The sequence below is a fragment of the Lutzomyia longipalpis genome, chromosome 2, assembly GCF_024334085.1.
Source record: "Lutzomyia longipalpis isolate SR_M1_2022 chromosome 2, ASM2433408v1".
NCBI classification, from domain to species: Eukaryota; Metazoa; Arthropoda; class Insecta; order Diptera; family Psychodidae; genus Lutzomyia; species Lutzomyia longipalpis.
In genome coordinates, this window is record NC_074708.1 from 32,327,641 (window position 1) to 32,354,765 (window position 27,125).

General features: G+C 35.5%; 1 protein-coding gene across 2 annotated transcripts in view; it reads left to right on the forward strand.

Moving 5' to 3' along the window:
• The first annotated feature begins 3,203 nt into the window (after nt 1-3,203).
• Nucleotides 3,204-27,125, forward strand: part of LOC129790334 (uncharacterized) — a 163,411-nt gene continuing 139,489 nt past the window's right edge. Inside the window, exons 1-2 of one of the 2 annotated variants that reach the window (XM_055827810.1) lie at nt 3,204-3,722; nt 9,569-9,892. In XM_055827810.1, coding sequence (XP_055683785.1) covers nt 9,790-9,892 — 103 coding nt within the window. In that variant the 5' untranslated portion in view covers nt 3,204-3,722; nt 9,569-9,789. The remainder of the gene's footprint in view (nt 3,723-9,568; nt 9,893-27,125) is intronic. The other variant, XM_055827811.1, reaches the window with a different exon arrangement.

A 27,125-nucleotide genomic window follows, 5' to 3' on the forward strand; every position in this document is an offset into this window, starting at 1 on the left:
AAGTATCAGCTGGCCAAGGCACCATCATGGAGAATCCTCCAGCTTCACACCAACTTTCAATGAGACTTTTGCGCCATCCACACACCACAGTCTGTCATCTCGTTCTACGTTCCCGTCTCATACACCATCACCGCCCCAAAGAAATAATGAGACTCTGCACCACCTATTTCTTGTCTTATTTGTATCCTCACACTCCTTTTGGAATTCTTCATCATTTTACAGCACACTGTCTCACAGAGGGGTGTACCATTGCTAAACTACGTGAGCACGATTTTTCATTGAAAAATATTTGCATTGAAAGGTTAATCCCCTAGAGGGGCATCCAATCTGTCTTATCCTTTATATTTTGCTCCAATTTATATTAAAGAAGTAAGTTTTCCTAGCAAATCTTTATAAGTTTTTTTTAAATCAATATAGGGTCAACTAGGCCAAATAGTAAAACCGGGTAAAAGTAGGTATACGAAGTTCAAATATACTTATCCATTTTTGCTAATTCTATAAAATTCCATTTCCCTAAAAAAAGATACTCTAAGGGTAGAATATAGAGACCTTTTCGTTCTTTAAAAAAAATATTTTAAAATATCTCAGAGTTTATTAAAATCTTCAAATATTTATTTGAGCACTTATTTGCGGTTTACCTAAATTTTAGCTTTAAAAGGTCTTTTATTTTCCACCAAAAATTTAGTAGAAAGTTTTTTTTTTAATTAAAAGAAAAATGTCCTGATTTTCTCTCAATGAAGAGCCCCTTTTCCATCCAAAAGCAACGAAAACTAACGCCGTGGAATTAATCTAATGCCTTCAACCACTATCGTAAAGGAGAATAATTGCGAATAACTAAATGTCAATTACGAACACATACTTTTGAGTCATCCGCCATCTCTGTCATCTGCACCTTTACCACCGTACCCGCACTGCGCGTTTTAACCACCCCCGAAAAGCGCGCCCCCCAGCTAATAATGAAAGTCTTGCAGATAAAATTTTGCAAATGAAGCTGAGAAATGAGGGATGGGGGAGAGAACGCGAGAACCCTTTTAGACTTTATCACAAATGTGACATTTAGCATTATAATAACTCCCAGCACTTTTTAATTAGATTCTCGCTCTTATGGCCACGTTCATGCGATGAGGGGGAGGAAAAGGTGCAATTTCTCGCGCGCAACATTACTCAATAAATTCTCATTCAGCCCCACCCACGCGCTATGGTGTGGAAGTAAATCACCAAATTGGAGGGGTATACATTGACTTCTCTTTTGGCAATTATTGTAATTGATATTTATTGCAGAAATTAGCGAGGTTTTTGCAAAAAAAAAGGGAATAGGTCGCTCGCATACACTGACCCTCCTCTTAATGAGAAATTTTCCAAGCGGTGAACCGTAAAACCCACTCATATTTCTCAACGATGCTCTCTATCATTTCGTCTAGACAAGTGTTTTAATAATTAATATTTTAATTGAGAGCAAAAAGCAATAAAAAAAATAATGTTTTAATAATTGGATTTTCATTGCTTAAACAAACATTAATCACAGAGGTAAAGAAATAAATTTTCACAGGATTTTCACCTGTATATAAATCAGAGAAAATTCAGTCCGAAAATAAAATTTTGAAAGTATTTTTATTTCTTAAATTACACAATGAACCTTAATTGGGAGGTCAATGAATTTTTATTAAAAAAATAAAAAATTCCATAATTAAGGGATGGTTCGTATGGTTCAATAACCTCCCAGTAAATAATTGATTGAGTCAATGTGATTGATTAATAATTGGTCAATAATCAATGAAATGTTTTGTACATATTATAATACTGATGATACAAAATTACAAGTTCGAAAATACTAAATTTTAATTTTTTTTTTGTTAATTTAATTCATTCAAAAAAAATCTCAGATTCTCAAACCAATATACATTTATATGCACTCCTTATGCTTTTAAGAAGAAATTTCTATAATTTTGAACGAGCATATTAAAAAAGAAACTTCGGACAGTTATTTAAAAGTCATATTTAGTTTTCCGAAAAAAGCATTTTCCCATACATTCCCTCCTCTTATTTTCACAGCTATTTTCCCATTTTAATCCCAAGAAACTCGTTGACGCTTTATTTTACTTACATAAATATATATAGGAGGTGCTTATTTTCCTATCCTTGGAAAAAACCATTCTGCATATCGCGCAAATGTGTATTTCGCAAAAATGTCTTGCACAGTATGCGCTCAAATACCACTTTATTTAAATTTAAATCAGAAGCATTTAAGCGCCGGTTAATGCATTTGTCCGCCTTATGCGGGCACTCTCGCAAATCCGCTGTCAGCGTCTGGTGTTTTGCATTCATTAAGACAATATGTGACGGAATGCACAGCACTGAAAATATATTTCTGAGAAGAGAATGTGTTCTTAAGTTAATCCCCGTGGATGGGAGAAATGGAATATGAAATATTTCAAAGCCATAGCCATTGGGGAGCCTTTCGGCAAATATATGGGATTTCATGTTTTTCTCTCACTTTCCCTCGAAAAAGATGAGCTGGATTATGCTCTCTTCTCATGGACATGCGGAGTTTCTATATGTCTAAATTTAAATCCATACAGAGTGATTATGTTCGACATGAAGTCGATTGGGATCGATCAAAGAATTAATGCGGGGGAGGAGAGCTAATTAAGTAATCGTCTTGCATGGAGACAGAAAGAAAGAGAGGAAGAATTTATGTTGGCCTCATGGTAGGAATAAATTGGGAATGTATGTAGTACAACATTACATATGTACATATTCCATAATGAATCTTAACGGAGGGATAGTTTGAATTTTACACGCTAGCGCTCGTATCGTACTCGTGAGAGCAACAAGACCGCTTCTGGGGTTCCCAATATGTATTTTACAGGAAATGAAGCAATTGAGAAGTCTTGGAGCATGAAGCATAATGGAGGGGAAGTATAGCATGTGGAACGTGTGTTAAAGGCATAAGTGTTTGGGTATGAAAACTGGAGCAACGGCATGGCTCATGCGCATCACCTTTAACCTCTCTCGGTGCTCCGTCGCATTCTCGGGAGCGGGTCACATGGTGGGTGCGAAAAGAGGTCGGATATATCACGAGAAGTACTCCTCATGAAATATTCATGATTCCCCTCTCGCGAGTCGGAGGAGCCGAACCCAACGGGTAGCAAATGCGGAGAAATCCGCCGATTTTCACGATGAAACTTCTTCAGGCCGATGCCAGTCTTGTGCTAGTCCCCATACCTCGGTGATTGCGCGCTGATCCTGCATATCGCGGAGCAAGAAGATCCCACACAGAAGGATTTTTTTTGCTCACGGAAACAGTTCAAAGTGTCCAAAAAAAACCCATATCTAACGTTCGTCGTCTTAAGTGACGGCGTATTAGTTTATCAAAGCTCTGAAGAAAAAAACATAAAATTCAAAAAAATAAATCATAATATAAATATCTAAGTTTTGCTTTAGGAGCAAAGAGTTATCTCTTGTTGTGCAGTGAGAACTTTGCGAAGGAATTATCTTGCAAGTTTGCAGCATCTCTTGCCAAAGTGTTAACCAATTTATTGTGCTGACAAGTGCTATTGAGGAAAAGTTCTAACAAGGATGATATAACATAAAAATTTCCAGGCGAGTGCTAAAGTTTTTATACCTACCTACCTACATATATAACAAAAAGGAAAACTTTAGCGGAACATCCATCATCAGCAATTTGGGTCTGTGCTATAGGCTTCGCTTCTTTCACGAAGGTGAATGTCACGAAATTATCTCACGGCAGGTGGTTTGGTTTCCATTCCACCGTTGACCAAGCCACTTGTACCTGCCCCAATCTGTCACCCGCAATTCCTCCAAACTCACACCTTTTGACGCCCATGTGGTGCAAAAAAAATCTCGACATTCTGTTAATTTTCCGTCTCTCTGTGTTCTGTCACATTTTACATTTCACCATCCCGCACGTTCCCGCAGCTCTTGTTAATTTAATTATAGTTTTCCACACCCAGGGGGCTTACACATACAAGCAGAGAATGTTTTCCAAGGGAACATGGGTGAGGATGATATGAGTGACTCGTGAAAATATATAAAAACACTGAGAGAAATTTATTTTCAAGCATTTTTTTCGGATATCAAAATATTGATTAAAAACAAATAAGAGAATTTATTTATTGAAATAACAAGCAAAAAATTACAATTTGAGTTTTTTTATTTTCTGATTTTACCTTTAAATCTGCTCTTTATGTTATCTCAACATTGACCTATGAGGTAACAATATAGTAGAATTCTTGGTATTATGCATTTAGTGAAATTCTTGGAAAAATTCCGCGGAGTATCTTTAAATATTTTACATGAGAGTTCACGAGTTCAAGGGTCATCAAGGATTTCTCAGAATTTTCAAATAATTATACGAAATTTTGTTAATTATTCCAGTGGGAGTTTACAAACCTGGACCAGTTGAAGAATAATTTTAACGTATTATAGAGATGACTGGAGCTATTTTAGTCCATTTTGAAATCTTTCTCTTAGGTTTTTAATTAATTTTTTTTTCTAAAATTTTATTTTAAAATTTTCTTTTGTCTCCTATTTATTATTCTGATTTTTAAACTTGAAATGATTTATTTAAATTAAATTATGCTCAGAAAATGTTAAGATCATACATAATTTTATTTATTAATGTTCTTTTTCGACAAAAAAATCGAGTTTGCTACTTCTCTTGAAAAGGTATTTGCCATGCGTAGATTACAAATTAGTCCTGAGCTTTCGGATAGCTCTCACATTCTGTATCCTACGCTGCCTGTGCTATATTTATTTTCAGTGAAAATACCTAAAGAATGATTCATGAATTCATAAATAAAATTAGACTCTTAAGAATGTTTTATCATAAATTACCCGCAAAAGTAAATAAATTAGGCTGAAACTGTAAAAATATTAGAAAAAAATTTCCATTTCGTAAAAATTTTGTTTTAGGATAACTTTCTTAGGACCTTGGTTCATTTTTGCCTCGACTTTATGGAAATTATAAAGATTTTTTATGCAATGTATGTAACTTACATGATCCCAGTCACCCCTATTTGTGGATTTGTTTCTATTTCGATTCAAGAGCAATTGAAACAGGAATTAATAGAGGGAAATGGACACAGTAGGGTGTCGCAGTATGCTTTTCAGTTTATTTTTTTTTTCAATACTTCAGGAAAATTAAACTAAATCAAACTTTAGACTTTCTGTTATCTCAAAAAAATTTGAAAGTTCTTCAAAATATTTTATTAGAAAATATTTTTATTTTTACTTTCAATTGGCATTTAATTGCCCATTGCAATTATAACTGTTTTTGTCCACAATTTCCATGTGAATTATATTTCTGAAGACCCACAAGAAAAACAAGTATGAAAAAATATTTTAATTTTAACAAGAATCTACACAATCTTGAGCATTTCCTTGAGACTTGTGGTTCACTTGAAACTCAACTTCAAAAGTTCTTTCATTTTAATAAAAATTTCAGCAATACTTCCCCTGAATTGTATGTAAAGCATACGTTAGAATGTTCATTCAATATAATGTAAACACAATCTCCATTTCAAGAAAATCCATTCATTGCATAGCCATATAATTTATTATTTAATCATGAAATTCTTTCAGCGCACCAAGAGTGCTCATGTATGTATTTTGAGAATTCACAAAAGCTCCTCTGTGACTTTCTGACCTACATACACATATTGCTACTTTTTTCCTCTCAGTGTATGTGAATTGTGGTGGAAATGTCTCCTGTGCCATATTAAAATATTTCAAATTTTCATCTCGTTTTTCCATCCCACCGTTGCTGTAAGAATCCACCTCACAAGTCACCATTCAAATGTAGCGAAATAATGGAAATTTGCTTTTTTGGGGAAGAAAAAGGTGAAGTAAGTGGGTAAATTTATTCACATGCTCTCACTATAAGTTACTCAGCGAGGAGCTTTTCCTTCTTCTGCACAAAACCCCTTTTGCGGCGCAATAATTGAAACATGCTAATTTTAGATTTCCATCCACCCCTGTACGAAGGAGGGTGTTGTGTTACCACCCCAAAGTTCCTCTCTCCTATCCCTTTAGTGCAAAGTTTGCTCTAGGAAGGTAAGTCTCACTGTGACACACCATGGTATTCGTTGCATAAAACATGACCGATTATTCCGATTGTTGTCGCTCGGGGTGCACTGAGCTCGCAAATAAAATGCAATTTTAATGATACATCCACCGTGTACAAGATGTCTCCTTTGGATGTGCCAAGATTTCAGATTTCTCCGCGATACTTGATGCGTATTTCCCAGCTCGGTAGCATATTTTATCAATATCTCCCTAATTACTCTACCACGTCTCGTGGTGAAAGCTTTGCGCGCATATGTGTTTTAGGGAGCTTTTCACGTGTCGGCTTTGACATGAAATTCTCACAACGAGAAGTCCGTAAAGTATGGCACAGAATAGAATATAAAAGTGGCCTGTGTGCAAGGAGATACTCCTAAATTTTCAAATTTACTTTAGATGTGTAATTGCACAAGACTTTACCCACACAATTTTCCTTGAAACATCTCAAGACATTCTCAAGATGCATTGAGAGAAATCTCTTCAGCTAAACACCACCACATTTATACTATATATAGCTCCATAGTAGCAGCTCCTTGAGACACAGAAACTTTCTCTCAACAATTTACGATGGTATACCGTGTCAATTTCCAACTACGAATTTATTTCTAAAGGTGGGGTGCATTATCGCCACCTTCCCTTAAACTCAACGAGGGGGGTATGGGTGATTGTGGAACTTCAATTTCAAATTGGTGAGGCGAGAAAATCTCACTCTATCACAACTACTGCACCCCTTTTTTTACACACAACTTCACATCCAATAGGTGAGATATATATCCTGTATTATTTTGTTGCTAACTCTCTCAAGGAGACAGCAATGTGTGGCTTCCAAAAGGGTGAAGTGTGTAGAATAATAGAAAAGATACACCTTCAGGAAGTTAAGTTTCTTCACTCTTTATTTAAACGGTTGGACAACACATTTTTATCTCCATCATTTTCTTGTTCTTGTTTCCGAAAGAAATATGAGTCAAAGAAAAAGAAAATAAAAATTAATTTATAAAGAATGTAGAATATTAAATGATAGAATTATGAGAGTTGCAAAAAATGGTTAAAGATTTATTTTTAATTAGAGCATTTTGCTTGTTCTTCCTGAGAGCTTTCAATTACTTCAATATTCAGTTGTTACTGTTGTTATGCTTTTAGCCCATATGGATAAATTATTATTACGTAGTTGCAATATAGAATTGTTTGTAAATGGAACTTAAGTTGATTTAAAATTCAGTTTAAATCCTTCCTGAGGCAGGAAGTACGCTTACAGCTCTGATTGTATACAAAACTCATGAATTCTCAATTCCGGGTGGCTTTAAGAGAATTGACCCAAATCATTTAACTAAAACTGATACAGTATGCTGGACTGCAAAATCTGTAATGAGATTCACGGTTCGAAGAATCCACCTCCGCTTCACTACGCCATATGAGCTCTATTTGTATTAAATTGTGCCCATAATGCCATTTGACAGAAATATGCTTCTATGTTGCTATTTTATTGGTGCTCAACCCTGAAAACACGCACTGACGCGGGGGTGTTTCCCATCCATGTCTCCCCTGCCGAAAGGTTAAACAAATCAAATTATGTATTGGAGCGCTCTATATATGTAGAGTACCCCACACCGTCCACCCGGTGGTGGTGTGACGGAGAAAATTTGTCGAGGCGTGATCGGTGTGTGTATCGCATGGCGCTCTCTCGCCCCATCGCCTCATCCATATTGTAATTCCAGTGCGACATTTTGACCCAGAGATTAACTCGAAGGGCGCCCGAGGGGTGGACGGAAGTCCCAGAACCATGAAGGTGTGGGTCAGCGCGGGTGGGTGAGGGGGCGGGAAAATGGTGTGGAAAAGGCACCGGAACTCTCTGTAACTTGATTCTGCTTGAGAATGTTCCTCCCCCCGAAAAACTAAACATACACTTTATTCATAATACAGTAAAAGACTTTTCTCCTCAGCTATGGCGCGCACCACCCCGCGCAACCCCCGTGGCCATTTTCTCTTGTGTTTTCTCCGAGCCCCAAAGTCTGAATAGTACAGAGAAGAAGTGATTAAAAGTTCAGCACAAGTTTGTGGGTGTCTGATTTGTGATATTTCAGTGTCGACGCTCCCAAATGGTGGTGAGACTTTTTTTTTTAACTTTCCTTCCCTATGGCCTCTCGGAACCACACACAGAGATTCATCCGGAAGTTTTTGCCCCACGGGGTTGTACAAATTTCAAGGCAAAGACCTCACTTACGAGTAATTTCATGGTTAATTTTATTTCAGGAGCTTTACGTTGAGAAATTTTTTGGAGGGGTGGTGTGTGAATAAGTGGAATATTCCCGCCTCTGTGCCTTCTTATTCTTTAAGTTGTTTCAAAGTTCGTCTACATTGATTAGCTTAAAGGTTTCCTCACGTTTTTATCAAAGCTTCTGCTAATGAAGAACTTAACCCAGCCAAGAAGAGATAGATGAAGTTTCATAAAATTCTCATGGAAAATTTAAATCGTTTTTAGAAGCCGAAGAAAAGTTAGAAGACTATAGATTTAGTTCAAGTATATCTAAACTACAAGCATGTAAAGTTACGTTTTATATTTCAAACTGTGTGTAGAGGGTAATTGAAACTTATAAGTTTTCAATTTCATACATAAATAATGATGTTCCCATCAAACTCTTGTAAAGTTTAAGATGAAATTCTGATGCCTTAATTTTAACTGACTTTTTTTTTCTAAAACTTTGTAGGGATTACCTTCAATTAACTAAACAATTATAAGCGAGCTTTACATGGATCTATTTTCCGGAAACTTTATATATATGGATCTTTTTAGAATTTTCCAGGAAAAAAAATACGATTTTATTTTCCATAGTTTTGTAATAAATGAATCCAATGTCTACGAATTTATTGGAAGTCATTTTGTCATCCCGTCAAGTAATTCAATAAGATTTTTCTTATCCAATAAACAGTTCTCAGTGCACAACCACAAGATTTTGTAAAAAGCATTTGGAAATGCTGATGACATATTTAATATGACTTTTCCTAGAAAAAAATACCAGAATATGTTATGTTGCAAAAAATCACAAATATCGATTGTGTTTGAATTTTTTATCGTTCCCCACATAAGTTGGAAGGGATTTTTCTATGCTATCGTTGTATTTTTCGCCCAACCAGCTGTATGTAAATTTTGTAAAACAGTGGAAATCAATTTCTCACCATCACTCAATACCTCCTCCCCCCTCATGCCTTTTGGGTTTTTCTGAGAAAACGGATGTGGTGGTGGAAAGGGCAGTTATGTGTGGAAAAGGATCTCACAAAATACAATGATTCAATTTTCAAACATTGAAATTTTTCACGGACAATGTTTCCTGTTGCGTCATATATCTTCAAAAATATTGATTCCACGCCAGATTGTCTTGAAAATATTTTGAATGATTCCCACATGAAAGGAAACATATAATCCTTCTTCTCCTTTCAACAGATATCAGTTTATGTTTTTGTAATGAAGAAAAATTCTTCTTTGCAGGTGTGCAAAAGGTGCAAATTGATAAAAGGTGATCACTAAAACAAACGTGGGACAGAGGAGTTGCGGTGTGAACTAATTTGTGAACATACCGAATCCAAATGAAGAGTTACTGCTGCCGAGAGAATGAACATTGTCCCATGGCGACAACGAAGCTGTGAGCGATATTGCAGAAGAAATTCCGTGGTAGTGGTTGGTTTTGTGTGAAAAGTTGGGAATTATAAATGACAGTGGGTTGGTGTGAACGAGAAAAAATCAACACAACTTTGGATATGAGACAAATAAAGATGTGGCCCATCATCCTTCTTCTCCTTCTCCTCACTCCAGGTAAGCACCTTTGCTTTCTTCAATGCATTTTTTGTGTGAGGCGCAGTGATGACTTCCATTTGTTAGATTAAATTTGGGATAAAGTGGAGAGATGGAAAATCTTCCTTCTTTATTTTTTTGTTCAAAAAGAATTTATTTTTAGGGGAAGTAAAAATACTCTTTTACAGGAAATTGTAAGATCAGATCATTCTTGTACATTTACAGACTTGTTAGCAGGTTTACAAACATGGGAATTTTATATAAATTTCATTATCAAATATCTTAAAAATTCTTGGAGCTTTAAATTGTTATAAACGTTGTGGAAGCTCATAGTTTCGTTAATTAAACATTTGAAGAAAATTCTTTATGGTGCTATGCAGGAAAAGAATGTCAAGAGAAAATGATCATGACATTTTTTCCTGACATTTTTTTGTCATTCCCTCTCACTCCCACTAATGTATTTCTGTATCTTTCGTCTTTCTTTGACGCATGCTTCCGACATTTTCATCATTCTTTTCTGTGCACTCAACATGTTTTTTATTTCGTATTATTTTCTCAGTATTTGGGGATATTTTTCCATGAAAAAGTGAAAATGGGCTTTGCTGAAGTGTTCTCAGTGCCAGGAAAGCCGTGAAAAGTGGAAATTTATGGTCATTTAGCGGCCAAATATGTGAAAATGCGCGAAGTGAAAAATCAAAACATTCTTTCCCTGACCAATTTTTACGGGATATTTTTCTGTATTTTCACGACACAAATCACTTCCTGCAGGTTTTTTGGACCTGCCCACAGGTCATCTGCAACATGGAAGGTCTGTGTGGGGTCAGGGAAATGCTTCCTGGGTGGTGGAATCCCACCTGAACGCGGAAAAAATTGGTCCGGGAGTGAATGTTTTGCTGTAGAAACTGCACAGTTTTCACTTATTTGACCGATAAATACCCACGATTTTTCACTTTTCACACTTTCACATACACTAAGAACACTTCCACAAGCCGCTTTTCACTTTTCCCGAGATAAAATATCACAATTTACAGAGAAAATTGCAGAAAACCAACAAATACGTTGACTTCACAAGAGCTGGAAAAAGAATGACAGAAAAAAACATGTTCCTGCGACATTCTTTTTCAAGCTCTTGCGTAGTCAACACGTTTCTTAGTTTTCTGCAATTTTCTCTGTAAATTGTGATATTTTAGCTCGGGAAAAGTGAAAAGCGACTTGTGGAAGTGTTCTAAGTGCCTGTGAAAATGTGAAAAGTGGAAAATCGTGGGTATTTATCGGCCAAATAAGTGAAAACAGTGAAGTTCGACAGCAAAACATTCACTCCCGGACCAATTTTTTCCGCGTTCAGGTGGGATTCCACCACCCAGGAAGCATTTCCCTGACCCCACACAGACCTTCCATGTTGCAGATGACCTGTGGGCAGGTCCAAAAAACCTGCAGGAAGTGATTTGTGTCGTGAAAATACAGAAAAATATCCCGTAAAAATTGGTCAGGGAAAGAATGTTTTGATTTTTCACTTCGCGCATTTTCACATATTTGGCCGCTAAATGACCATAAATTTCCACTTTTCACGGCTTTCCTGGCACTGAGAACACTTCAGCAAAGCCCATTTTCACTTTTTCATGGAAAAATATCCCCAAATACTGAGAAAATAATACGAAATGAAAAACATGTTGAGTGCACAGAAAAGAATGATGAAAATGTCGGAAGCATGCGTCAGAGAAAGACGAAAGATACAGAAATACATTAGTGGGAGTGAGAGGGAATGACAAAAAAATGTCAGGAAAAAATGTCATGATCATTTTCTCTTGACATTCTTTTCCTGCATAGCACCATTAATAATCTTTATTGCTTCTTAACCTTATTGTGACGTCGTAACGACGTAAAAAATTCAATGACATCATTGTCTGCCAGTTGAAAATTTTTCTTAACTTGAGATATACAAAATAAGAAATAAAACATTTAAAAATAACCTTGACGGCTTAAAGTCAAAATCATAAAAGTTCTGTTTTCCACATTAGCATAAATCTTAACGAGATGCTAGCAACATCCCTTGTAAATTTTCTTGTAGGTTTAGTGAAATAAATAAGTAAAATCCCGCATATTTCTAGTGTGGCACACATTTTCATGCATGACATGACATCAAATGGTGCTTTTTTCCCTCCTTTATGATGTTCTCCGATGGCAATTCCCAGATTGACGGGTTATAATATAATGTAATAATATTTTTTTTGCTCGTATAAAATATTCAGATTTGCCCCGCATATCCTTCCCCCATCCACCCACCAAGTGCTTCGATTTTTTCTTTTGCCTCATGCTAAAGTCGTGTTTTGTGGGCTAGCAGAAAAATCGTCTCCGCCACTGAGCACTTTTCCACCCCCCTTTGGTCACACAGCAGAGCAAGAGTGTCTTCAAAATGCAAAGCCGTGGCGAGGAAATCGATAAAGTGGCATGGCCGGAGTGGCAGAATAAATTCACAAGACATGGGACAGAGGCGATGAATTGACGAAGGTCCGTCTACCTGCCGTCAGCAATTGTTGCCTGTTAACACGTAAAGGAGCTTCCATAATGGTTTTTCGCTGAGTTGTGGCTTACCCCATGCTGGTAGAGTGTATCCCTAACCTACTCTCACGCTCTCTCTCTTCCTCCCACAACCTCCCCAGCCCCTTCAATAATCAAGGATTTTCCTTTTCCACCGGTGAAAAGGGCCCATGTATATAGCCGTTGAGAGTGGGGTCTTAGACGTAATTCTTCATGCTATGTTATTCAACTCCTTCCTTTGGGAAACGAGGGTGACACACTAATTGAATGGGATGGGGTTGAAAGTTTTCCAATATTTTGCACCATGTTTCCATTGAACTTGAATACTTCAAGCACGGGGGGATTTTCTTAAGGATTTTTCACCATGGGAAAATGTGAGATTTCTATGGAAAAAATTTTATAGTATATAGCCAACCATTGACCTAGAAGATTATTTGATTTTGGTAATCCGTTTTAGCTAAAGTGTCTTATACGCCGCAGTTCTTTATCGTTTTAGCTAAACGGATTAAGAAAATGTTGAATTTAAATTAATTTAATCTCTAATGAAATTTTCATTAGTTATCTAGGCTCTAGGATATTTCAATACGGAGAGGCTTATTGGTCCTTCGTCAATAATAAACTTTGGGTAATTGTTACAAAGTCAGATTTAGGTCATTCATAAGTTATCCTTATCTATATTTTCCAACTATAAAGTATGAAATAATGTTCGTAACGATTGAATTCCCAGAAATAAAATTATAAATTAGAATAATTTAAAAAACATTAACCTCACCCCAATAATCTTTTATATCTCATAAATATCCAAATTCGATACCATTCCCGCTTCAATTTCATCTGATACTTTCCATCAACTAGATTAAAATTCATTTCCTTTCGGCGAATCATTATTTCAATATGCCAAAGTGGATGATGGAACGTTCCTTGTATCTGCACCGAGATAGTTTCTCACAGACCTTATCAATTTCTTAACCATTTCTCTCAGGGCGCTCTGAGAAAAAGAAGGAGATGGGAGAGGGAAAAAAAGTAGCTGATGGAAATTGAAAAATTGTAGGAAAAAGCCATATATTCTCCTTTTCCAATATGCAGACAAAAAGAGTTAACAAAATTATTGTACGTTTCTATAACTAATGCAATAAAGCACATAAGGCGGATCGGGTTGTATCTCTATATGTATGTATATTTATATACGATGTAAAAAAAGGAAGACAGCGACTGAGCTCCCAAAGTAAAATATGGTTTTGGCATTTTGCTGAGCGCGCGGTTCCCCCAAGGGATGATGGGGTTATATAGAGCGAGAAAATGGGTGAATTTTCGTATATGGGTGGTGCGGTGTTTGGTGCGGAAGTGAGCTACAGTTGGCGGGAAAAAAACGCACTGCAATGAACAAATCTTCCTATTTCGGCAGATTAGTAGAAATGTGAAACGCATAAATCACCAAAAACAACGAACTACCACGGTCTCATAAAGTGTTCGTGTTGAGCAACAAATGATGCTTTCTATTCGACATTTAATATGTATTCAGCAACATGACGAGCTATAGTATCCCAGTTAGCAACACTGACACTCTACTATATATCCTCCTCCCCCCAACATTGCTATATATGGTGGGAATAATTAATACGCAAGCAAACAGTCCATATCAGCGGCGGAACGGATCCCTACCACCAGCAACTGAATTCCTCTTACCCATCCACAACCCACTCTTTCATGCCATCTCTGGCCCATTATGTGCTGAATCTCAAAACGAGATTAATGATTTTTTGTGCTGTCACTTTGAACTCTCGCGTGTATATTTACAAAATACAAAAAAAAGCCCCATAATGCTTCTGGTGCGAACGTTATTTTTCACATGATTGGTGATGCCATTTGTGGGCACATGACTAATCAGGCTTGAGGTCATTTCCAGCATTATTTATAGTCCCCCTACACTTCCAGCATTGAACATTGTGTTACAATTTTTATCCCAAAAATACTCCGCATCTCGCTAAGACGGCGACTTCTGCTTAACTCCGGCTGGCGACAAATGGGTTTGGCAGGGTAAGAAACGAGGAAGATATTTAAGTATGATGTGGTGTATTGGATTCCAAAAGTGACGAGTAATTGCTTATGACGTTCACACTTTTCTGGAAAGTCAATTCGAAACAGATTTGAGATTCTAAGAAGATGTTTATTGCCATGTTTGCTTCTTTTAGCATGAAGAGCATGGCAATTTAAGACATGTATCCATGCAAGTAGTTTTCATTAATCTTCGTTGAATGAGGTAAAGAATGTTTTACAAAATGTTTGTAGAGTGTTTTGATTTTTGAAACAAAGTAGAGGCATACTTTTAATTACCTTAATTTGTTAAAATTAATTTTTAGAACTTCACTTTTGAGCAGGTTAACATTTATTTCCGAGGATCAAAAAAATTAAGATCAAGAAGAATTTATTTGATAAAATTGATAATCAAAAAGGAAAATGAAACACATTTCATGCTAAACTTCTTTGGCTGATTAGGATATCGATCTTTGACGGAGTATTACGTATTAAATAAAACAAAAACCAAAACAGTGACAGTTTATAATTTTTGTGCAAATCTTTGGCGGGTTTTTCCAGCTGACATAATGAATAATGGAAAGTCTTTTTTATTAGGCGATTTCTTAACATTCGTTTAATTCTCAATAAGATCATTACATATCTACATATTCAAGTTTTTTTTTCTCACACAAAACGCATAAACTCCTTTATGTTTAATCTCATCATGTATTTGCAATTGAACGAAAATTCTCAAACGATAAACGAATATTTGCATAATGTTAAAAATATTTATTATTTACTCTAAATATTACGAATATTTACAATTTTCGTTTTTTGTAGGTATCCTTCACCCATTTATCCCTTTTTTGTATCAAATATATAAAATCGATTTTCATTTGTGAATTAATTATTCCAAAAACGTCATTTCCCTTCTTTCCAATCAACAAAAACCTACCTGCAAAAAAAACAATATTTTCGTCCTGAGCTGAGTGAGGTGATAATAGGTAGGTAGTTCAAAATTGAAATCTAAAATTAAAATTGATGAAAAACCTAGAAATAAAAAAAAACAGAACGTTGATTAAAGCTAGAATTTAATTTATCCCATCAAACACCGGTGAATAATTGATTTTTCCGCGCAATACCAAAATCCATTAGGAGAAAAAATTGCTGAAACAGCTTGCATTAAACAACACTTTCATCGTATTTCGTATCAAACATTTTATGTATACCGGAGGCTATTAATTGAGAAATTTTATTACACCATTTAACTACTGCCAATAAAATACACGAAGAAATCACCACATAGAGTTCAATTTCAAACACTAAACATCCCAAAATGTTAAATAATCGCACATGTGCTCCGTGTGGCTAAAGTTGAAATGTTTATACGTGGTCGTGGGAGCAAATTAGGTGGGAAAAACAGAAGGGGGGTGGGTTAGAGCAAAAAGTAAATGTGGTGCTAGTTGATCTGCAGTGCAAATGCCAAATAGATAAATCCACGAGGAATTTATGCAGATTGCAAATCATTGTGACAGACGTTCAATAATATGCGGTTTTAGGTGACTGCCGCATCCTGTCATCAACAACAGTGCGTCAGAACCTCAGCTACATGGATTATCTCGTCCCGAATACTCCTCTTGTAACATGGTGACTATTTCACCAATCGGGTAATGTGAAACTTCTCATTTGAAGGATTTCGGAGCTTAATTGACTTAATTAATACCAGTTTAGTGTTTCAATGGCCCAATCTATGTATGTATCTGTATATCCAAAGAAGGGTGTTACACAAACTTTACCATATTCTTGACCCACCCTCCACATCCCTAAGTACGGGAAAAGGATATCTAATTTTCATCACGTCATACAACACTGGGCATGTATAGGGAATCCTCACAAGATTGTTTAAAATTAAACACAAAAACACGTCGCACCCTTTTTTGTTGGATCGTATATCTTGGAAATTCAAGATGTTTTCGACCACCCGCTTGTACTCTATTAATGTTCCTTTTAACCCTCACTCAGTGGTTTGCTTTTGATTAATAAAGAAGACCAATTAGGACTACAAAAAACGATTATTATGTAAAGTATGTAGTGGTTTTGTTGGTGAGGATCATGAATAGAACATTAGCTTTCTAAATAAAGGTTGAAAATTCTTAAATGACTTGTTAGTCTGGATTAGTTATTTTCGAAGCTAGAGCCATGTAGGTTTGCACAAAAATAGCTTAGATAATTTTAAAATAGATTGGAAATATAAAAATAATTTGTTTTTACCCGGCGCCTCCACTTTACGTGAAAATTTCTTAGAAGTTTTTGAATAGAAAAAGAGATAGAGGTGCCTAGTTCAACCAGGCGGCTCCACTTAAATAAAGTTAATATGTTTTTATGATTGGACAGTAACTTATAATATATAAATTTTGAGTTATTTTTAATCGTCTTAAATATGAATTTTATAAATAACTAGTAAACCCTAGCCCCCAATCACGTGTGAGCAAACTCCATTTTAAGCTATAAAAGGGGGGCGTATATTAGTAGGGGGATGAATAATACGGTACCCCGAAAAATTTTTAAAATAAAAAATCCCGTTATCTGACCCTTCAGCAGGTATAAAATGGGAAAAATCAGTTTTTCCGTGGGGGCGCTATAAAGGGGGGTTGGGGCGGAATCCCATATAGCGCTTGCAACTCGTATTGACCCCCTCTACCCCCATACCAAATTTCGTCAAGATCGGCCCAGCCGTTTAGGAGGAGTTCATGTGCCACAGACAGACAAACAAACTTTTCAGCTTTATATATTAAGATGTATTCTCGAATCAATTCGAAATTAAAAATATTCGAGCGAAAAGATTTTAAAACTTATCTTTCTTAAATTATTGCTAATACGCCGACACAAGTGAAGAGCTATATATATATATATATATATATATATATATATATATATATATATCATAAATAACGTTTCAATGTCTTTTTTCTCAATTTATCTGAGTAAATTCCCTCATATAATTTTAATACCAACAATAGAATTCCCTTTAAGCTTTTCCACCCTTCGCAAAAAAGGGGAACTTTTTCAATTGCCCAAGTTAGGGCGCGGAAGTAAAGGTACCTACCAACCCCTCCCCCAAACCCTTTAAGTCTTCAAAGTTGTTGCATAAGGAATATCTTTTGCAATTCGCTGAGAGAATTAGCTTCCTCCTTTCTCTTTAGGGTTTTTAGGAAGTTAAATCCCCATTGGTGTAGGGAATCTTCGATGGGAGTTTGGGAAGGCAATTTATTGGTTGGATGGCAAGAACCATTCGATGAAGCTGATGCGAAAGAGAAACCTCAAGCCTTCTTCGTGCAATTACACACAACAACCTCCACCGATCCCTCTTATAGGTGCCACGGCCCTCGCCTGATTGCCAATCTTCCTGATGAGAAATCCAATTATTGTCTTTATGGGTGAGTGGTTTGATTTGTAAAATTGTTTTTAATGCTCGCGCTGGAAGAGTACCCAATCCACTCCAATGCCCATCCCCAATGGGGTACTCCACCGCACACTTCCTGGCACACAGCCACACCACTCTGAGGCGCAGTTGTACGACCACCCAATGGACCTGGGAGGGGGATGCATGATTAATCCGCGCGGTCGTATCGATTTTTAATTATTCACCAAATATTCCCCATGTCCCTTATCCTGGCAATCGAAAACTCTGAGTAAAATATCCAATGCGTTATGCTCGCGATATATACTGTATTACATTTACTATCCAATGAGAATAGAGCTTTAAAAATTTATACCTCTATATTTCAATTTTTTTATTATTTATTCATATATTAATATTTTTTAGGCACACAAGAGTTGAGTTTTTTTTTCACCAATATATACAGAATATAACTCAGAGAAATATAAATGAGTTTTGGGAGTGTTAGCAATGCACAAAAAACTAGTACGAATGTTCATATTTTGCCATGAAAAATACTATGATATATACGGATAGTTAAACACGTGGATGGCAAAAAAAAAAAGAGAGTGGAACATGTCCAACCCCTATTCGTACGACCTACACACACTGTGTCCTACAAAAAATGTGGACCACTTTTAAATAATACACTAAAAAAAAATTCTTCCATAAACCCCGTGCACTTTTCAATTATTCAACACACAAATTCAATTATTCAATTTACATGTGCTACGAATGTATTTGGAAATTAAAAATTTTATTTACAAATAAAAAGTGTAAACCACCAAGTCGCTGATCCGATTTCATTATTGCATTTTGTATGGTGTCCTAGCTGGGAAAAAAAGAGAGGGAATAATTGAAGGATTATCTCATTGCGATTGTGCATTAATTGAGAAATAAGCACCTCTCAATTGCAATTTGGTAATTCGAATAGGGGTGTTGGATTAATACAATTTTAAAGTGCGATAATTTTTTTGATGATTTTCCGCATTTATTTTAGTTTTTTTTTTTTTAAATTAATTACCTCTCCATCGAATTATTTTTTTTAGTGAATTTTAAATTATTTAATCTGGATATGCTCAGATTTTGTTAGCTTTCTATTAAAGTTTGACTACAAAATTATCTATAAATATTGATTCTAAAATAAAGTTAAATGCATTTTTTTCCAAGAAGTTCATTAAGTCTTTCTTTAAGGGGGGTCTCTTTTGAGAGCTGGTGAAATAAAATATTTTTATTTTTCTTGGGGTTTTTCTTAAACCTGGTTTTCCAATGTTGGCCACATTTAAAGACTTATTATTGAAGAGTAAGAAAATCACTTTTCGCCATCTTAAATTCGACGCCATCTTGAGATTTTCCTCAAAACACAAAGGTAGGTTTTTCTCAGGATCTACTGGATGGATTTTGATGGGGTAAAAAGCAAATGAAAGTGGAAATACCAATGCAGATTTTGATGTACCAGAATTTTGAATTTCCATCCTGGGGCTGAGAAAAGTGGAAAAATGTCAAAAACTTGTGAACAAAAGTCACATTTTTACACTTTTCTCAGCCCCAGAAAGGAAATTCAAAATTTCGCTACATCAAAATCTGCATTGGTATTTCCTCTTCCATTTGCTTTTTACCCCATCAAAATCCATCCAGTAGATCCTGAGAAAAACCTACCTTTGTGTTTTAGAGCAGTTTTGTGGAAAAGTCAGAAAATAACAAGATGGCGAAAAGTGATTTTCTTACACTTCAATAATTAGGCTTCAAATGTAACCTACATCGGAAAACCATGTTTATGAAAAACCCCGAAAATTACAACATTAAAAATGATGTAAATTCTAACAATTTTCCCAAGAGACCCCCCTTAACTGTATCCATTCGAAGTTTGTGAAATTGAAGGCTTTTTAAACCAATTTTATGAACTTAAAGTTAGAAAACGAATGGACAAATGCGGACTAAATTAATTTCTAATGACTAAGAAAGAATTTTTAAATAATTGAATTCTGTTCTGTGGAACATTGGTTCAAGCTCTCAATAAAATTTTTTCCCAATTTATTTAATATATGGGTATCTAAATCATAATGCATAAAATTCTCGTTAAAAGAAATAAATTTTATACCGCCAAAGTGGATTTTTTTTCATTCATTTTGCACTTTAATACCAAATGAATGTGTTAAAAGGAAGTGCTGGTGGATTACTCATTTGTGATTTTTTTTCAGCTTTTTTTTTCTATACATAGTTCTGTTTGTATTAATTCTACCCCTAAAGCTAGCCGTTAAAGATGACTCTAAATCCAATCTTCCACAAACTATCTCTCCATACTTTTACATCTTCTTTTATGTAACATCAATGTTTGATGATGTTTCTCTTACCACAAATTTCCGCACTCTTATTAAAACATTTTCAACATCAATGATTCTTCCTTCATATGAATTTAATATGAATCTTCTTCTTCAAACCTTGGTACACTTATGGTAAAATTTGATTCCAACAAAATGCAATCAGCAGAAACCGACAGGATTGCAATATATAGAGTTACCATATACATACATATATCCTTAAGCCCTCCGTGTGCAAAATGTAAATTTTATGTTGATTTAATTAACCTACACGGTGAATGCGCAACAAAGAGACGATCTTCATTTATGCAACTTTTGAGTGCAAGGCCAGAATTGGATTTATAATTTACTTGTGCAGAATTTTGCACAATGTATCGCCCTTTGGGGTGGCTAGCAGAAGGTGCTCTCATATATATTTGGCCACCCCTCCCCCCAGATAGCCCCATCTTCTCTGGTAACTTCTATAAAGTTCTGCATGACCCATTTACCAGTTGAGTCGGACCTCCACTCACTCTCTCGGGGTGTTTGGTGCCGTCTAACTCGCGGTGTTAGCACCTTTTTGTCCTGTCGGGGGTCTCTGTATGTGGTATTCCACTCTGAAGGAAAATTCCCGGACTCCATGGGTGGAAAGCCACTAATTTTCCCCGTGTTCTTGCCATGGAATCGCGCGCACTGTGACTCTGGTGTAAAAGTTTGAAGCTGAACAAAAAAAATTATGAATTATAGCCGAGTTAACTGGAGAAACTATGGTGATGTATCGCTGCGGCATAATTATAGATTTTACGAGTGGACGGGTTGGGGGAGAAATATGTGTATGTTGTGGGAGAGGGAGAGTGTATAAATTTTGTCACTGATTAAATTCTATTTTTACTGAGGGCGCCATTTTTTAATCATTAACTTTTTTCTACCCGCTCAATCCACCAATGTATTACACCACGAAAAAAAACGCTGATTTATCGTATATATTTTCCACCAATATAGCCCAATGTCGTGCTCACGATGAATTTCAAAACATTTTCAAAGAACTAAATAAAAGAGAGAAAGCGTGGTATTTTGAATACTTTATTGCATCCCATTGTTTGGAATTGCTTCTCATTTCCCGAACCTTCTAATTAGGCTTTCCAATTGATGTTATTTAAATTTTTTTTTATTCAGATAAATTTTCCCCTTGATTTTTCCTAGAAAAAAAAGCCTTTTTAGTTGATTGAAAATATATATTTAGATATGAGCATTCTTTTACCTTATACTAACCCCAATTCAGGGCAGAAGAATGAAAATTCTATACATAATTAATTATAAATTGGTTTCAGCATTTTGCATTGATTTAATTAATACTATCAATATTAATTAAATAAAATTACTTTATGAATTTATGTGGTGTCAAATAATTTAGTACAGAGCATAGTACAGGGATTCCAATGCATTTTTATTAATTTTTTTCTCATATGGAATGCTCTTCGGTGAATTATTAAATAGTCCAGTAATGATGCATTTTTTTAATATCATTAACTAGTTATAAATTGAAGTTCATTCGGTTCATTGTTTAATTTTTAATTTAATGTTAACAAACATGCAAGTACAACAAAGGAGATAAAATCACACTGAGAGCCAATTGAACTGCTACATATTTTATTAATTTGATTGATGAAATTTTAATAATTAAAAAAAGTTAATAATTGAATGTTCTTTTTTTTTAAATTTCTAGCATCCTTTTCTTTGTTGATTTTTACTTTTAGGTACCTACATAATTCTCCTAGCGCTTATAGATATCGAGATATTGCGAATTATTATAATTTGTAAATTAAGGTCTTAATAGATATAAAAGAATTTTCACAAATAGTGCGTCTCGTCTATGTTTCGTGTCCGATCTAATCTTAAAATGAACTTCGGATCAAACGATCGAACATGAAAACTCGCCGGACCGCACTGCAAAATATAGTCTCTTAAGATCTTAACTTATGTTTAATTTTCATAACTTCCTGACTCTTTTAAAATTAAATAAACTCATAAATGATTCAAAATGGCCACTTGTTTTGGTTCTAGATTAACCCTTTCGCGTCCAACGTGAAACATAAAAACATTGAAACGCGCTCTTTTATCAACGATATTTATTCTGTGGTTGTGTTCAGAGAACTTTTCTCGCAGTTAGAATGTCTTATTCTTTGACCACTTTTGCGTGAATTTGATGCATTTGTAACATGAAAACATATAAATTTATTTAAAAAAAATTGAAAAATAAAATGTTTCACGTTTGGGTCTACGCATGACCCAAAAAACGCAAAAGGGTTAAAAAAGAAAGCTCAAATGTGAAGGTCGCCATTTTGGATTTGAATTTGTTGGAAAATTTTCATAATAATTTCAACAAAGACACTGATCAAATGATCTTACTTTTCTACGCCGTCTCATTTTTCATTAATTTTGCCTTTATTAGACACAAAATTCAACATTTTATATCTATATTGTTAGATGAACTTGAAGAATTGTGCCATTAATTGAGATGGAAGGCAAAAGAAATAAAATGGCGTCTCTTACTCCACAATTTCTCGTCTCAATTTCATCTGCCTTGCCTTGGGAAGACTTGGCGAGAGTGAATTAAAGGGGGGACGTCCTCTGTGTGTATATATGGATAAGTTTTCTCAATATATTGTCATTTGTAAGTGTTTGCAGCTCGTTGAACATTTGCCGCGTATTAATTAATTTTAATTAAACCTCTTAGTAATTTGAAGTCAACAAAGCAAATGAGCGACAATTTATATTTTGTCGTCTTGTGATTAAATTGCCTAGCCTCTTGGTTGTTTGTCATGCTCAGGAGGGCGGAATGCAAACAATATGGTTTTCCCTTTCTGTGCAATTCCTATTTACACACCATATTTCCCAATGGTATGTACTACAGCCACGACACCACAAACTCTATGAAAATCCTCCAAACGCCATTCTAGCTGTCCTCGGAAATTTCCGCCTTCTATGTCACTACACATACATGTACATAGGAAATAAGGAGTAATATGTTTTTCAGTAGAGTATGGTGTACGGGCCTTGCGAAGCTCAAGATGAAATACTTCGTAGTGACTTCTAAGACAAGATAGAATCAATTTAATCTCATTCTAGTTTCTTGAGAAAATGCAGAAAATTTTGCATTCGCTGTTAAATGACTCTTGATTGAAACTCCGTTTCAATTTAAATTTAATTTGAATTTAAAAGATTTAAACTATTCTAGTGCTGCCACCTGTAAGCTAGTTAAATACAAAATCAATTTATTTCCCTACTATAACTTTAGTAGCAACGATAGTTCCACGTGTTGTAGTCAATTTATTATTCCGGAGCAAAAATTTTTGCATTCTTGCAATTTTTTTTGAACTGAAAATCACAAAATGCTTATGGTGGGAAAAATATTGAAACCAAGTTGGTATATATAGAGGAGACCAGAAAGAGTTGGAGAGAACATGTAGTATTTGGTACAACGTGGCAAAATTGCATATGCCTAGTCATGGTTTTAGGCCTCGAATGACGAATGGCACCTAAATATTGCATTTCATTCAGCTGAACTTCGCACAACATTTTGTGCGGTAAATTCCCGAATGGCAAAAGCCTCGTGGAGTACCGTGTTGTTGGCTGCAACAGTGGATGACCAAGTTTCGGTCATCGTTTGAATTATGGAACAAAACATAGAATGGCATAGAAGTATTCACTTGATGATGGCCAAAAGGTATTTTTGTGAACAAAGATGTAGCAGAAAGCACAAACAAGGGTAGGATGGTGTGGCCTCTGTGTGGCCCGATATGTTGTGGAGATAAATGGGCAGCGTGTATGTCATATACCACATGATATTGGCACTCCTGGTGTACACACACGATCAATACGCGGGCGTTTGCATTGAAAAACACAAGTTATGTTGGATGCATTTGGACTAGGGCGAAATGCTACGAGGAGAAGCTGAATTTGGTATAAAACCATCCCCTTGTAGGTGGACAAGGGGTGAGACACAGCAGCAATATAATAACTCTGCTCCTAACACATTTAGCTGACCTACTTGCAGCTCATTATACAGTACAATATCCACCATGCCTATATATATTCTAGTTCTACATATGTAGTGAAAGCTTCATTCTCCCCATGTGACTATAAATATCCCTATAAAGCCCCCTAAACAACCCCCATGTTTCTCACCCGTGCGCCAAGGCACTTCTCGCCCCCAGAAACTATATCCAATGATAAAAACATTTTCGTGGGGTGGGTGGGCTATTGGGAATGGGGGAGGGGGTGGCTACGAAGAGGGTAGAATAATTACTCACAACGTACATGCAGTTTGTACATTTTAAGCCAGAGAGCTCGTTCTTAGCTTCCCGGTTCTGTTTATTCAAGAGTTTTGCCCATGTAAGGAATTCCATTGTTGGGGTAGCAATAGAGAGAAAAAGGGAGAAAACTTTCATACCATGTATACAATTTTTGTGAGCTTCGTAATTGTACAATCTCATTAAAAGAATCATAATTTTTTGCTGCTTGTACAAGTCAAATTACGAAACTACATCATTTTTGCTCAGTCAAGAAGTTTTACATTTTTTTTTGTACTAAAAAACGTTTTTTTCCAACCACAAAGAACGCTATTTGCTTTTAAAATTTCTGTCGATGTTGTGAAAAAAGCTCATGTTTGTTATTTAAATAATGCAAATTGCAATTGCGGTTGGATAGTTCAAATCTGAGATGTGCAAGGCTTCTGATTTATATGTGGTGAGCTATGAGAATTAAAGATTCAGCATTTAAAAAAAAATATGCGAATTTTCTAAGATTTTCAGATTATTGGGGGTGGTGTAAGGGCTGTTTTTCTTTAAAAAAAAAATCATAAAAAAACATTCAAATTTTTCAAAGAAAAACTGTAAAAGATAGGTAAGGAAAATATCTGAACAGAATCATTTTTCATTTAGTATAGAAAATATGCAATCATATAGATAAATATGTATCAGTTACATATTAACTGATTACATATAAGTTAGTTATGTATATTTCTCGATATATATTTCATACTCAAATAGGAATTAATATATAAAAAGCAGTAGCGGGTTAGGTGCGATATGTAGCAAAGAGGTGAACTGAAGGTGGAGAAGCAAATGGAAAAAAATCAACTTCTCATCTACATTAAAGTTGTTCTACTCTCGGCAAGAAATTTCATCAAAGTTTGTTGAAGAAGTTAATACTATGGGTGGTAAAATGCGAAAGCTCAGCCGCTCTGGTGATGGTGCTCAAACCATGGGTGTACCAAGAATTATATACGGTGTGGAGTTGAAATCTCTCCTTCACTAACTAAATTCAACTAGCTTGCCTCACTGACTTTCTCATTCTCACCAACCGGTGGGGAAAATCCAAAAGTGCCGGAGAGCCCCTAAAAGTGAGAAAACGAGCGAGAAAGGGGGGTTGCATGCGACGAAATGGCTGAATTGTATTAGCACACACAGTATGTATGTAGCACACATATTTGATAGGTGCATTCAGGATCTCCTAGCAATATTATGGTGCACAAATTCTATATAACAAACTTAAACAAAGTCATAGAGCGAATATGGTTCACCCATGGAAAACTCCAAAGATTCACAAAGAGCACGGGAGTTGAGAAAAGTTTTTGCGGGAAAACACAAGATTGTTCTGAAATATTTGACTTTCCCGCTATATGTTGGCGTTGTTCATTCATCCATTTTATCCTTTCCCCCCTCAATGGGTGAGAAGAAATTCATTGAGGAAAGACAATTGTCTCGGGGTGTGTCATCGCAGTGTGTGAATTTCCATGATATTAATGCAAAAGGAAAATATACACCAAGTTTTAGTGATTTCCCGCTCTTTTGAGATAAAGTTCATTCTTCGCATGTATTTTCTTTATGGCACTTGCAATGGTAACAGCATAAAAGAAACATTCGCAACAAGTTGCCTATTTCATCTTTCTTTTGCCAACTTTGCCCACTGTTTGGCATTCTTTCTCTCACTTTCCTCGTCTTTTCATCAAAGTTGCGTATCGTCTTTTCTATATAGCAATTCCATGTTGTTTTTTTGTTCCTCCTTTACTCCACATTTCTCCACAATTCCATTTTTCTCAGGGAAAGATGTTTTGGTGAGATTTTCCAAGAAAATTCAACTAAAAGTAGGTACAAAGAGAGGAAGATTAAATGGTTGTGTGGAAGACTTTTAAGGTGATACGGAATTTAATGAGAAAAATGCTCACAAGAATCAAACCACGTGCTATATATCGACGCTCCCGAAGATTATGAACCATACTCCTGTGTTAAAAGATAGGAATATGGGAGCTAATTCTGGCAAAAATATTTTCTTTTCTTTTCTTACAATTCGTGAGTTATAAGGTTTTTTGGCATTCTCACAAAAAAAACTTATAAATTTGTAAGATCTAAAAAGTTTCACAGTTCAACTTTTAGACCACGTCGCGAGAAACATTTTTGCTATAATAGAAAAGAAAAGGTTTTGGTATTCCGGCCGAATATTTTCTTATAACTTGTAAGAAAATCTTACAAAATCATATGTTTTATAAGGACCTGCCGAGGTGCTTTTTCAATCTTTTTGTGCATTTTGTGACCACCAAAGCATGATTCCTTATCGTCATGGCAACAATTGACTACTTTGACGGATATTTTACATGAATCTGAGTGTTTGGAATTGTTTTTTAACAAAAAATATTGTGAAATATGTGGAAAAACTCTGACCATTTTTTGTGAATTACATATGCCAACAAATGTCAATAATTTCCAAAGACTTGGCCTTGAGGAAGATGATTAGAATTATGCATTCACACAGGCACTGCATTAAAAGATACTTCTGTAGTGTAGAAAAAAGGCAAAAGTTAGAGTATGGGAAGACATTTTATTTAAGAACATTCTATGTACATAGATTCGCGACTTCTTCTCTTTATGGCCATTCTGTAGAGCTGGTCCCATCAATTTCT